This window comes from Cnephaeus nilssonii, assembly GCF_951640355.1.
Source record: "Cnephaeus nilssonii genome assembly, chromosome: 3".
Lineage (NCBI taxonomy): Eukaryota > Metazoa > Chordata > Mammalia > Chiroptera > Vespertilionidae > Cnephaeus > Cnephaeus nilssonii.
Window position 1 is genome coordinate 6,405,060 of NC_137074.1, and position 12,788 is coordinate 6,417,847.

General features: G+C 59.2%; 1 protein-coding gene across 3 annotated transcripts in view; it reads right to left on the reverse strand.

The window, feature by feature from the left end:
* Positions 1–1,924: 1,924 nt before the first annotated feature.
* TMPRSS2 (transmembrane serine protease 2) overlaps positions 1,925–12,788 on the reverse strand; it is a 31,445-nt gene continuing 20,581 nt past the window's right edge. For all 3 annotated transcript variants that reach the window (XM_079766943.1, XM_079766945.1, XM_079766944.1), the window contains exons 8-14: positions 9,508–9,551; positions 8,565–8,736; positions 7,070–7,245; positions 5,895–5,990; positions 5,161–5,303; positions 4,654–4,806; positions 1,925–3,369 (exon numbers count right to left, since the gene is read on the reverse strand). In XM_079766943.1, coding sequence (XP_079623069.1) covers positions 3,358–3,369; positions 4,654–4,806; positions 5,161–5,303; positions 5,895–5,990; positions 7,070–7,245; positions 8,565–8,736; positions 9,508–9,551 — 796 coding nt within the window. In that variant the 3' untranslated portion in view covers positions 1,925–3,357. The remainder of the gene's footprint in view (positions 3,370–4,653; positions 4,807–5,160; positions 5,304–5,894; positions 5,991–7,069; positions 7,246–8,564; positions 8,737–9,507; positions 9,552–12,788) is intronic.

Below are 12,788 nucleotides of genomic sequence, written 5' to 3' on the forward strand. Positions count from 1 at the left end.
CCCTGGTGGTCAGGACATGGGAAGAAGTAGCTGGAGTCCATGTGGGGGGTCCTTCAGAGAGCAGAAGGGCTCGGGCAAGGGGCTGAGCCGCCCCGGAGGCCCCCAGCCCTGCCCCACACCCCTGAGGGACATCCCCAGATTCCGCTGCCCATGCTGTAGCGCCGGCCTGGAGGCCCATCAGCCGTGCAGGATGTGCTCAACTAGCAATGATGCCCACTCGTGGGCCCTCACTCCAGGCACGTCGGGGCTCGGCTGTCCCGTGGGATGGGGCCGAGTTTGGAGCAGAGCAAGATGAAGGGCTGGGGAGAATGGAACTGACCAAAAGCCTTGCGCTGACTGGACGCGCGGTCTGGCCCGCCGCAGGGGCTCGGTGAAGCCGTGGGAGGGAGGGTGGCGTGGGAGGCACTGGTGCTTGTCCAGAGGACTTCCTGGGTGTGTGGTTGTCCTCTAAGGTGCCAGGCGGAGCACCTGCCTTCATCGCTACCCTTCCCAAGCAAGGCCAAGCCAGAAGCACCCAGCAGGCTGGGAGTGCCCCAGGGTCCCCGTGCCTTTGGGAGGAGAGGACCCAACCCGAGCGGCAAGTCCTCCACCAGCAGCAGCAGCAGGAGCAGCAGAGGGGACGCCGGGGGACGCCTTGGCCTCCGGTGGTCAGATCCCACCTCACTTTTCCCTCCAGGGAGAAGGGCAAGGTCAGGCTCCTCGGCCCCCACAAAGCCACGGCTGGAGCACCACTGGTCACGGAGCGGATTGGTTTACAATGGGAGCGCGGGCACGTGGGTGAATTTCGTAAATGTTCCTGTAGACGCAGCATTCATTCCAGCCTTTCCTTAACGCACTGGGAGCCTGGGAGGGGGCGCTCAGGGCTCGCACCGCCCGCTCTGCGCCCAAAGCAGCCGAGGCTGCGGTGCTGGGATCTGTGGCTGTTTGCGAAGTCGGGCTCCCGGTGCAGCGCGGGGCCGAAGGGAAAAGGCTCGGGACCTGGGGCAGGACCAGGGACCGCAAAACAGAGAGAGCTGGGATCCGACCAGACCGGAGCGTAAAGCGGGACTGGCCCCAGGACCACGCCGCGGGAGGGCGTCCACGCAGGGCACTCACCTGCGGACCCAGCGGCAAGAAGCAGCAAAATGATCGGCACGAATCATGCCCTTTCATTAATGCTTACGCTTTCCTAAGCATTTTGGGTCATTTTATATTAAGCAAATTAACTTGTGTTTTTTTCCCCATTGATTTTTTTTTTTTTTAAGAGAGAGTGGAAGACTGGGAGGGGGGTGAGGGCATGTGCCGAGGGGTCGGGGAGGCTGGGGGAAGGTCAATTGGGGAAAAAAAAGAGACATATGTACTACTACTTGTAATACTTTAAATAATAATAAAAAAAAGGATAATAGCACAAATGCAAAAAGAGAGAGAAAGAGAGAGAGAGAGAGAGAAAGAGAGGGAGAGACAGAGAGAGAAACATCAATGTGAGAGAGACATATTGATCGGTTGCCTCCTGCATGTGCCCCGACCAGGGCTGGAGGTCAAACCTGTAACTGAGGTACATGGCCTTGATCGGAATCAAACCTGGGACCGATGCTCTGACCACTGAGCAAACTGGCCAGGGCTTAACTTCTCTTTATAGAAGTATGAATACAAGCCTATCTGCATGTCCCTAGTCTCAGCACTCCGGCTGCATCTTGAAGTGGAGTGAGCCTCATCCCAAGGAAAACCTTTCACAAGGTGAATCCAAAATGAACACCGTAACGGAAAGGGTTGGCGCTGCCCACGGGGACACTTTTGGGCGTAGACTCAGTCATCAGACCGACCCCTCCTTTGTGAATCAGCCTCCTCGCTAAAACCTGGCCTAACCCCAACTCAGAACCAGCAGCGCTTTTGTGAACGAAGCAGAAAACCCTCAGCCGAGGGGGAACGGGACGCCGGAGACTCAATACGTTATTTGGAAAAAGGATATAATTTATTTGTACAATATTTCACAGTTCAATTTACAGTTTAAAAAAAAAAAAGATACAAAACAAGACAAACAGGGGTCACATAAATAAAAGGAAGCAGGAAAGGAGGAACGCGCGCTCACCAAGACGAGCCGGGTAACCTCCGGCGCGGGGAGCGGGCGCCTCAGTGCCGTGGGCTTGGGAGACCTCGGGGCGCCGCTGCCGGAGGCCCGTGGAGCGAGCATCCTGAGAAGGCGGTCGCACAACCTTCCACTCCAAGGTCAAGTCCTAGCAGGAGCATCATTCCATTCCTGGAACCCAGAGCCCTGGCTGAGCACTGACCTCCCCCGGCAGTTCCGGCGTGGCCCCTCCTTCCAGGGGACACCGAGGGGCCCGAAGGGGCCAAAATACACCTCTTCTTCGCCGCAGGCACAGTGCTGCTCTTCAGCAAACTCCTTTCCAGAACATGGAACCAGGCGCCGGTCACGGTGAAAGCAGCTCCTCCTGGCAGGGACCACAGTTCCAAAGAAGCCGACGTGGCGACCGCTTGGAGCATCGCCGCCGGGACTCCGTGAGCGCTGAGGTAGCGGCAACATGGAAACGGTACGGGCGGACAGTGTCGCTGAATCACACATCCCTGATTTCCCCAGGAACCTCAATTTCCAGTGATTAGCAGGCCGAAGGGCAGCGTGGCCGCGCGCCTGGCCCTCCATGAGGTGCCCATCGCCAAGGGGCCGGGAGGCGGGCTCGGGAGTCAGGCTGGTCTCTCCGGGGGGGGGGGGAGCCCCACCCGATGTTTGGTGGCCACGCCGAGCGCGCTCAGGAGTGAACCCGTCTTCATGGCTGCCGGCTCCAAGGGCGCTGGCTACGCTCTCACCCACAAGAAGAAAAAAGGTTTCTATGCCCCTTCAAGTGACGATCGAGTCACCCCCCATGAAGGGCAGGTCCCTGGATTTCCAGCCACCAGTCGGGGCTGCTCAGAAGTCAGTCAGACCTGATGAGTGAGAACTCCTGTGGGGAGACAGGCCCTGGGGCTACCCAGTAGCCTCCCTAGCAGAGGCCCAGAGCAAAGCACCCTTCCCATCTCTAACCGTCCACAGCTGAGCGGTCACCAGCCCCATGATCACCCCCTGGACGGGCTCAGAGGAAGATGCGGGTGGGCAGACTCCAGCCCTCTGCCCCGCGTTGGCCCGAGACACCCACACCCAGCCCGGGCGGTCACCCCCTTTGGACAGAAGCTCAGGGCGCAGGGCCCGGGGAGGAGCCACCGTGGCCTGCGCAGAACTGTGGAGACTGCCAAAGACAGACAAGTTCACGGTTTAATCAAAATGGAAGGACCTCTGCATCATCTCTAACATACACCAGGCACAGGGAATGAGAAACCAGCCCCGCTCTGTCTTGTTGACCGGCGTCGAGGACGAGGCCGGACGGATCAGCTGTTCGCCTGTTCAAAAGGGAAAAGAAAGGATGTTATTTCCTTAAGATAAACACAGGTAGAAAACTTTTTTCTCGCTCTAGGTTGACAAGGCACTGATACACCAGCTGAGCAAGCCTCAGAGGACAAAGGGATGTGGTTTCCCCACGGCACGAAGGTCAAGGAGTGAGCTAACCGTGGCGGCGGGCAGCTGGGCTGAGGACCAGGTGTGCCCAGGCCTGGAGGGAGCGGGGATCAGGGTGTGTGCGGAAGCAAACCGCTTAGCAGGGCCGGGACACAGGCCTTGGCTGGGAAACCTCGCTCCACATGGCCACGGAGAGACATCAGTGTCCAACCGCCTGGCTCCCTGCCCGTGGCCTCTCCTGCAGCCAGCCTACCACCTGCTGCTCCGGGGCTGAGCCCTGGCCATGCCCTGAACACCCGTGCGGTTTGCTCTCTCACAGACCGGGCAGACGGTCCACCCCTGGGCCTGGCTCCCCGCCAAGCCCCACCCGCTTCCCTCCACCGGGTAGCCCCCAACAGGACATCCGGGTGCCTATTCCAGCACCCGGCCCTCTGCGGGGTGCGGACTGGCCAGCTGCTGTGGGCACTAGAAGGCATGAGGCCTCTGGTTTTATTGGGGGGCCACGTCAGACAATGCCCTCGGGTCCTGTCCCCCTCCCCAGACTGGAGACTTGGGAGGACACAACGTGAAAATACTCTCACCGGCAGCCCCGCCCTGGCAGGGGCCCTGGGATGGAGAGGGACCTGGCTCTCGCCCGGGATCCGGGCAGCGCCAGGGAAGAGGTCTTCGCTGAGCAGCGTGGTCAGGCCCCGAGTCCCGAGGGCAGGATGGCAGGGAGCCCCTGGGACCTCCCGTCTTCCCCGCCTCTGTGTGCACCAGAGGGATCTAGCTGCTCCCCCACCCCCCGACTTTGGGACCTGCCCGGGGTGCATTCGATGGCCCAGAAAAGGACAGGGCACCGTCCCGACTCCACTGGCTAATTTGCGTCCCTGTGCTCTCTGCCGGCACCAAAGTCTGGGTGGAGCCAGCTGAGCCGGGATTGTGGTGAGCAGAGCATGGCCCTGGGTGACGTTAGCCCTGCGCGGTGAGCCAGCTGCTGCATCCACGCCCACTGGGCAGCGTGCAAGTGAGGCCCCCAGCAGTGACGGGTGGACACGGGGAAGGGCGGGGTGAGCGGGGGTGCAGGGCCATCTGGGCGGCCCTCAGCTCCCAACAGCGGGACCACAGCTCATAGACACCTGGGCTGTGACACGTGTCTGAGCTCTGAGCCAGAGGGACAGGGAAATCACCTTCATTTGTCGGTAGATCCAGTCTGTAAACATCGTCACGTTCCCGTACACGCCTGGCCTGTTCGCCTTGGCGCAGCCGGACCCCCAGCTCGTGTCCCCAATCAGCCACCAGATGCTGCTTTTCAGCGTGACCAGAGGGCCGCCACTGTCGCCCTGGGGGGCAAGCACGCAACAGAGCGGACGTCAAGCCACCGCCGCCCACGCCATGACCTTGCACAGAGGGTGGGGGTCTCAGTGGGTGTGTGGGCGTCATTTCTCCTCCAATAGGTAAGAGCAATAGAATCCCCAAGAGAGACTGCACCAGCGATGCATTTCAGTCTAGATGAGCTAAGAGTTCCTAAGTCCATTGGTGTCTGCATTTTAAAATGGTCCAATACTTATTTCTGTTCTGTGGACACTTCGCTAATATGAAACCCTGTATCCCGGGGACATGGGACCTTCTCTCTCAGCGGGGGAACGGGGCTCATGGGCTCAGCGGGGTAGGCAAGGGCAGGAGGTGGCAAACACCTGGCAGGAGTCGACGCCGCCCCGCAGGTAGCCGGCGCAGACCATGGCGGGCGTGACCAGGTTGTTGTAGACGTATCTGCTGTTACACTGCGCGGGCTCGATGAGGGGCACCATGGCGGCGTTCAGCATGTCCGACGTCTTCCCTGAGACAGACCAGGTCATCGCCCATCAGTGCCGCCCGCGGCTCCCACGGGAGGGGCGGATCCCCTCCTGGAGACAGGCCACGGCGGACAGACAGGTGGCCCTGCCCCGCCCCTCCCTCCTTCCACCTCCCAAACCGCCTCCCGGGGAACCTGGGTCACCCCTGCAGCTGGCCGGTCTGCGCTTCGTGCAGCTCTAGGTTTTGGTTTCAGGGGGAAGACTTCCTGGCCCTGGAGCCAGGGAACGCCCCCCCTCTGCCTCCCCCTTCCCCCATCCCCACCCCGTGTTCCAGAATCGCCCTCGCCATCACTCAGCGACTTGGTTCTGTGGGCTCACCTTGCCCCCGTCATCGCTCCCTCTTCTCCGACGACCCCCCCACCAGCCAGGAGCTCCTGTCTCCCTCCGTAAACAAACGGGCTTTTCTCCACCCCACACCCTCCTCCGTACACTCGTCAAACTGAGGCACAAAGCCTGTGAGAACTGCCCACAGTCACCCATCCCTCGGGAGCAGACCCAGGATGGAAACCCGGGCCTCCCGCTGCAAACCCGGGGCCGTGCTCACGGGACTGCAGACTCGCGTGCCCAGGACTCACCTTTCTCATAGGTGGCCCCCCACCCGGAGATCCAGCAGGCCTGCCTGGGCTCCAGCATCATGCCCGGGTTGGGCAGACACACGGGTTTCACATGGTCTGTTTCAAGAAGGAAAAGCACTGTGAGCTCGTCTGGGCTGACGAAGGCGGTGGCCTTCCGCTGGCCCTTCCCCGTGTGCACGCGGCGGGGCCATCCTGCCCGAGGAAAGTGCGGGTGCCAGCGGGTCCTGGCACCCCGCCTTCTGCCCCGGCCGGCGCTCTCCTTCCCACGGGCAGGACGCTCGCCTCCGGAAGTTGTGCGACTCACAAGCGGGATGATTGGCTAACACACACTAACTTTTCTTCAAACGAAATCTTCAAGAAACACAAGTGAAAAATACACAGTGTCTCCAAGTGACGGACGGGGAGACTGACAGACCGTGGCCGTGGCCAGTGGCCAGGAGGCTGGCGGGCACTTCTAGCTCCTGGGGCCATGCTGGACCCGCCACCTGCGCTGTTTCCTGACTTGAAGGCAAGCCCCTGGAGGGCAGGGATGTGGTTTTGTGTCTTCTGCTCCGGGGAACGGGGAAGGGGAGGGGGAGGGGGCGCTAGAGGGCTCTGGACCTTGGATGGACCAGATTGGGGCCCAACTAAGCAGTGCAGGGAACGCATGTTGGTCTGTTTTCATATCCTTTTAAGTTGTTATTACGTTAAAGCATTTTATTTCCAGAATAACGTGGAGAACGAAAGCATCTTTACAAGTCAGAGAGCAGCTGGCCTCACGGGCGGTGACGCTGCCCCAAGGAGCATCTGAGGACGTCTGGGGACCCCTTTGCCTGCACCACCGAGGCAGCTCCTGGCATCTAGGGGGCAGGGGCCGGTGCCGGGGTGCTGTTGAGGGCCCCACAGTGCACAGACACCCCCCAAAGAACCTGCCGGCCCCCTGATGCCCATGGTGCTACCATATTGGTTAACTTGCCCCCCTACATGGAGGCAAGTGTGGTGGTCACTGCTCCCCTCAACACACACGGCACGTTTCCAGGTGACCTGGCTTCTGCCGAGCACATTCCTGTCGGCCACCCCTCCGCCCGCCACCCCTGCCTTCCGTGGACCACGGCCCAGGCTTTATTTCCAGCCAGCCGCTCCTCCGGCCGCGGTCAGAGGGCTCACGCCCGCGCCCCGCGGACGGTGGTGTGTACCGTTAAAGGTCAGCGGCGTCTGCAGCTTCATCAGAGCGATGTCGTTGTTCTTGGTCTTGGAGTCGTAGTGCGGGTGAGAAATCACTTTGCCCACTCGGTACGCGTTTCCGTAGAACATGGCCGACTGTCTCAAAATTCCCGCAAAGGCCATCCAGTACCGGGGGTTGTTCAGAGGCCTGGGGGGCAGAGGTGAACACCGCTCAGCATCTCAGAGCCGCAAACGCGAAACCCTCATTCGCTGAGCAGAACTCATGCTGGAGGCACGCGTCCCCGGGGGTGACAGGACCACCAAAGCCAGCGAGACTGGCGAGCAGGTGCCGGGCCTCCCCAGTCCCCGCCTCGGCCCGCCCCACCTGCACACCTTCCCGCCTTCCAGCCCCGCTCTGCCTCCCGACTGAGCCCTGTGCCCCGGGGGCTCCGGACCCTCGCAATTCCAAGAACACTGTGTCTTGGACCTACCTGCCTCTCTGAGGTTTTAAACTTCGTTTCTGGCAGGACCGGGTCTTACCTACCCCGGATGGGCTAGGGATTTCCTGACACTCAGTAGGTGCTTTATGAAGGAGCAGTGACGAACAGCCTCTGGGTGTCTAGCCCTCACCTTTATCTAGGTGTTTCCCACACACCTGTCATGTGTAGACACCTCGCGTGCACCCCCCGAGGCCACACAGCCGAGCCGGGCCCAGCCTCACGCTAAACCAGAAAATAGCTCTGATGAGTGAGTTTTTCTCCAAAACCGACATGTGAGCAAAAACTCTCTGTCTAAGCCCTAGCCGGTGTGGCTCAGTGGATAGAGGGTTGGCCTGCAGACTGAAGGGTCCCAGGTTCCATTCTGGTCAAGAACACGTGCCCGAGTTGTGGGCTCGATCCCCAGTAGGGGGCGTGCAGGAGGTAGCTGATCAATGGTTCTCTCTCATCATTGATGTCTCTCTCTCTCTCTCTCCCTCTCCCTTCCTCTCTGAAATCAATACAAATATATATATTTTTAAAAAACTAAAAAACAACTCTATGTTTAAGAAAAAAAGGGGTGGGGGTGGGGACAGTATCTTCCACAAAAGCTAACGCTGTAAATGATGCCTTCCGCTTGCTCCTCCCACCCGGCTGTGGGAACCTGTGTGAGGCCACAGGGAACCTTCCGGCAGGGCAGTGTGCGATCCCCGAGTGTGTCTGAGTGTGGCCTCTCCCAGGACGATCATCCAGAGACCAGAGCTCCCACGAGGCAGGAACAGCCAGTGACACCCCAGCCCGACCCTGTGTCCTTGCTCCCAGAATCCTGCCTTCCGTGGACGCCCAGTGCACGCCTGCTGAGGGATGGGCGTGGCCACAGGCAGCACATGCGGTGGCTCATCTGACCCTCCCAGGGACGGAGGGGGCGCCCTTACAGCCCCACTTATACACAAGGAAACTGGAGCTTGAAGAGGTCAAAAGACTTCGCTCAAGGTCACGTGGCCACCGAGCCACCTCCCCACCCAGGAGCCCGCTTCCCCCGTGAACATACTCTTCCACGCAGTGGGCGGCCGTCACGATCCACTCGGGGGTGATGATGGAGCCTCCACAGACGTGGACGCCCTGCACGTGCAGGCTGACCTGCCAGGGCCAGTCTCCCGGGGCAGCACTCGATCCGCCCACGATCCGACTCTGGCGGCCCATCTTCGAGTTGACCCCGCACTCTGGAAGCGACAAGCACAACAGAGCAGGCCAGTGAGCAGGATCCGGGCCACCCTGCACCCCGATACCCACCCGTGCAGCGTGCGCCCAGACCATGCCCGTCCCCAAGGCCCCGCCAGGCTGGTGGACAACGATTCCCACCTCTCATTCCAGGTTGTTTGGGGTCTGACTTTTGGAGAACATGGCCTGGTCTTCTTTAGGTTGGAGGGATGAGGGACACCCCAGTCACCCTGAGATTCCCCCACCCCCTCCATGCACCTCTTTGCCACTGTGATTCCAGACACCCAGCGTGGGTCGTGGATGACAAAGGCCCTGGATCTCCTGAGCCCTAGAGGGATTGAATGCTCAGGGGCCCAAGACCATAGAACAAAGTGAAGGAGGGATTCGCCTGTGGGCTGGTCACCTGCCCACCCGGTGCTGGCGGGGCCGGAGGGCGGGGCGGGCACCTTGCTCCCTTGTTACCTAAAGAAGCGTGAGCCCAGGGGGGCTGGGAAGCTATTGCCAGGACCCCTGGGAGCATCTGCTAGTCTCGCCCCCTCCATCAGAGAAGCTGAGCTCCAGGACTGAGAGCCCGTAAAGGAACGGGACGGGGCGTCCCCGAGCGGAGCGCAGGGCAGAGCCTTCCCTGCTGCTAAGAGGTTTGCAAGCAGAAGTAATCCAAACACAGCAGGGGCAGGGGCTCGAGAGGGGCCCCCTTCTCTCTCCACCTTCCCAGACACAGGGGATCTGTGTCCGAAAATACAGGACCAAAAGGGAAACCAAGGCTCACTTACCTATACAGCGTAAAGAAACCACTGTTTTTGAAGAACAGACATCGCTACGAAAGAAGAAAGACAACGGTGGTCACCATAGATGAGCCATTTGACTCTCATAATACTTAGAATGTTTTTCCACGTTCTAGACATAGAGAGGTTCTAGACAATGTTTTCCCCCCAGACATAGAGGGGTCCGCGACTGAAGGCTTGAATCAGGAAAGTACATCCATTTAGAGGACAGTGAAGAGCAGACACCAAGAGTGGGTCAAACCCCAGCTGCGTGACCTTGAGCAAGTTACTTAACCCCCGTGCCTCAGTTTCCCCATCTGCAGAATGGGCTAATAACAGCACCAACTCATAGGATGGCTTTGAGAGTAAGCATGCAGCAACATGGGCCATTATGTTTATTCTGGGAATTTAAATCGGCCTCTACTTTTTTAAGGGAGCCATTTGTAAACTTTGGTTTTCTGTTACTGCTTCACATTTATCACACAGGAAACAATACAAGCAATTATTTGTCCGGGAGCAGAAGAAAAAAAAAAAGAGTTACTGGTTTGGAAGGTAAACATTTGAGGTTACAGACGAAAAAGAGGTAACCGATGCGTCCTGGTGTATAGCGAACGTACCTCCTAAATGCTGAGGAGGAGAGAAGCAGTCTCAACATCCAGGCATTCAAAGTGGCCACGGCCCACGACAAACAACCACAGAGACCAACACCGGGCCAGCCCCCTGCTCCTGAAGGACAGCACACAAGCCCACCGCACAGTCCTGTCTGAGCAGACACCACGAGCCTGGTCCCCATCAGGGACCCTCTACTGTGAGTGACGGAAGCTTCTATGCCAGCCCTGGGGTAGCCTGGCTTCATGCCACCCACCTTCTAGGAAAAACGTGCCGAGATGCCAATCCAAGAATCACCCTCGGCTCCTGCCAGCATCCAATCCAGAGCCAACCCCTGCTTCTTCGAATCTTCCCCAAAATGACCCAACACAAGCCCGAACCCTGTAAGCCGCTTACAACACCTTCCTGCCCACACGACCCACGTGCCAAGGACTACGGCGTGTCCCGGGGGTCCTGGCTGAGGGACACTGGTAACGCCGAGAAGCACATTCCCACGAAAAGGTGTTTTCTGGGAAACACGGGGTTCATTCTCCAAGGGAACCCGGCTGTGCAGCCATCAGCCTCCGGGCTCGCTGCGGCCACTCTGGGCCCCACTAGCGGCTCAGATGTAAGACCGACAACGTAAGAAATGCCCAAACCTGTACGGATTTTTTTATGAGTTCATTGGAGCCAAACTGGCGACCATTGCCCGGAAGCAAAATCACAATGGATTTTGCTTATTTTATATATTACACCCGAAGGAGGAGACATAGCGGGTGACATGAAAGCCACTGGTGATAGATTAGGGAGGCGGGAGAAAGCAAAGCAAGGAAACCTCTGGGATTGGATAAAAAGTGAAATGATAGACACGTGCTTCTTCTACAGAGGCGGGTACAGGACAGTTAACAGCAATTAACATGGTATAACAATGAGGGGGTCTGTGGTTTCCACTCCGACCGTGCTTTGAGGGGGGAGGGGGAGGAAATTACTTAGATATTCCAAAGGTAGGTTATCAATTATGTTATTGTAGATGCAAAAAAAGACAACAGACAGGCTCAGTGAAGGCAAAGACTGACCTTTGTCAAAGAAGAATACCGGCCTAGGACGTGACTACCGCCTACGTGGCTCACCTTGGTCAGGAAGTTTTCATTCCCGACATCCTATGCAGTTACTTCCAGTCTGAGTTTGCAAGGCCGCCACGCAGGCCTCCCCTGAGCTCCTGGGGTGTAGTATGCGCCCCTTTTTCATCCACAATAACAAAGGGCAGCTTCTGGGAGCAAAAGGGAAGTCCTCCCGCCCCCGCCACGCAGAGACACCGCGAGCCAGGCCAATGCTTCTCTCTCCCCTCCAAGGCCGAGGCCCTCCTGAGCTCCCAAGGCTCACAGAGGTGAGGGGGAAGCTCCCGCCCCGGCTCAGCCCCATCAGCCCCATCCTCGGTCACCCAGGGGCACAAGGCAGCACTCGGCATGTACAAAGGGCCCGGGCAGCTGTGTTTGGCTTCCCTGGCGGGCAGACCGCAACCCCGCTGTTTTGACGGGCACACCTGGCCGGGCCCAGCCCGCCTCCTGGGCGCACCCTGTCACATTCCCAGGGACAGCCAGGCTCCAGAGGAAGTCGGCCCCCCCAAACACCTCAGCCAGCGGCCACCAGGAATGCACACCTGCTTCCGGCCTCCCACTCACGGGACGGAGGGACAGCGTGATTAAGCCATCCTTCCCTGCAACAGCAACTGGCCTGCGGGAGGTGGTGGCTGGCTAACACCTGGGCGAGGCTTTTCACAAAGGACGCTGTGTCTCACATTAAAGGGCATTCAGACAATGACCAGCCTGGGGACACGGTCAACATTTTAAATGCACGCCAAGCAAATCGCGTAGCTCCGCCCACCCCTCCCCCACCTCCCTAACCAGCTAAGCCAGTGGTCGGCAAACTGCGGCTCACATGCGGCTCTTTGGCCCCTTGAGTGTGGCTCTTCCACAAAATACCACGTGCGGGCGCGCAGTACAGTGCGATTGAAACTTTGTGGCCCATGCGCAGAAGTCGGTTTTCGGCTCTCAAAAGAAATTTCAATCGCTGTACTGTTGATATTTGTCTCTGTTGACTAATGAGTTTGCCGACCACTGAGCTAAGCTGTCGATCATGTGACCTGGGATCATGTGACCTGGCGTTTGGGTCCATTACCACCCACAGGGCACACTGTGACCCACCCAGGGCTGCCAGTCAGCCTGGCAGAACAGGAAATGATGGCTGAAGCGAGCTGCTGCGTCCCGGCCCCCCCAGGGCATCCTGTGACCCCGGGCTTGGGGCCGGGACCAACCATCTGGCTGCCTGGGGCTGCGAGGATTCCTGGAAGCAGGATGTCAGCGCTAAAACCAGCCAAGTGCCAGGCAAGCAGGGCTGGTCACCCTGCAGGGACCCAAGGCGCTGTCTTCGTTTCCAGAGACCTCCCCTGACGCGCACAGTAGGGTCAGCTCTAGTATCCCGATAGTGAAGAAACGAGTGTGGACTCAGCTTTGCAACGCCATCTGATAGCGCAGAGGGCACAGGGCACCACCACATGGCACATAAACCTTCCCCGGAATGAACCCAGAACTGCTCGGGGCAGGCGGTCCTGCCCAGCGCCCATGCTCCCTGCAATGAGAATCAGTCCAACCCGCGATCGCAGCTCAGAAGTCAGACCCGGCCGGTGTTGCCCCGTGACGTCC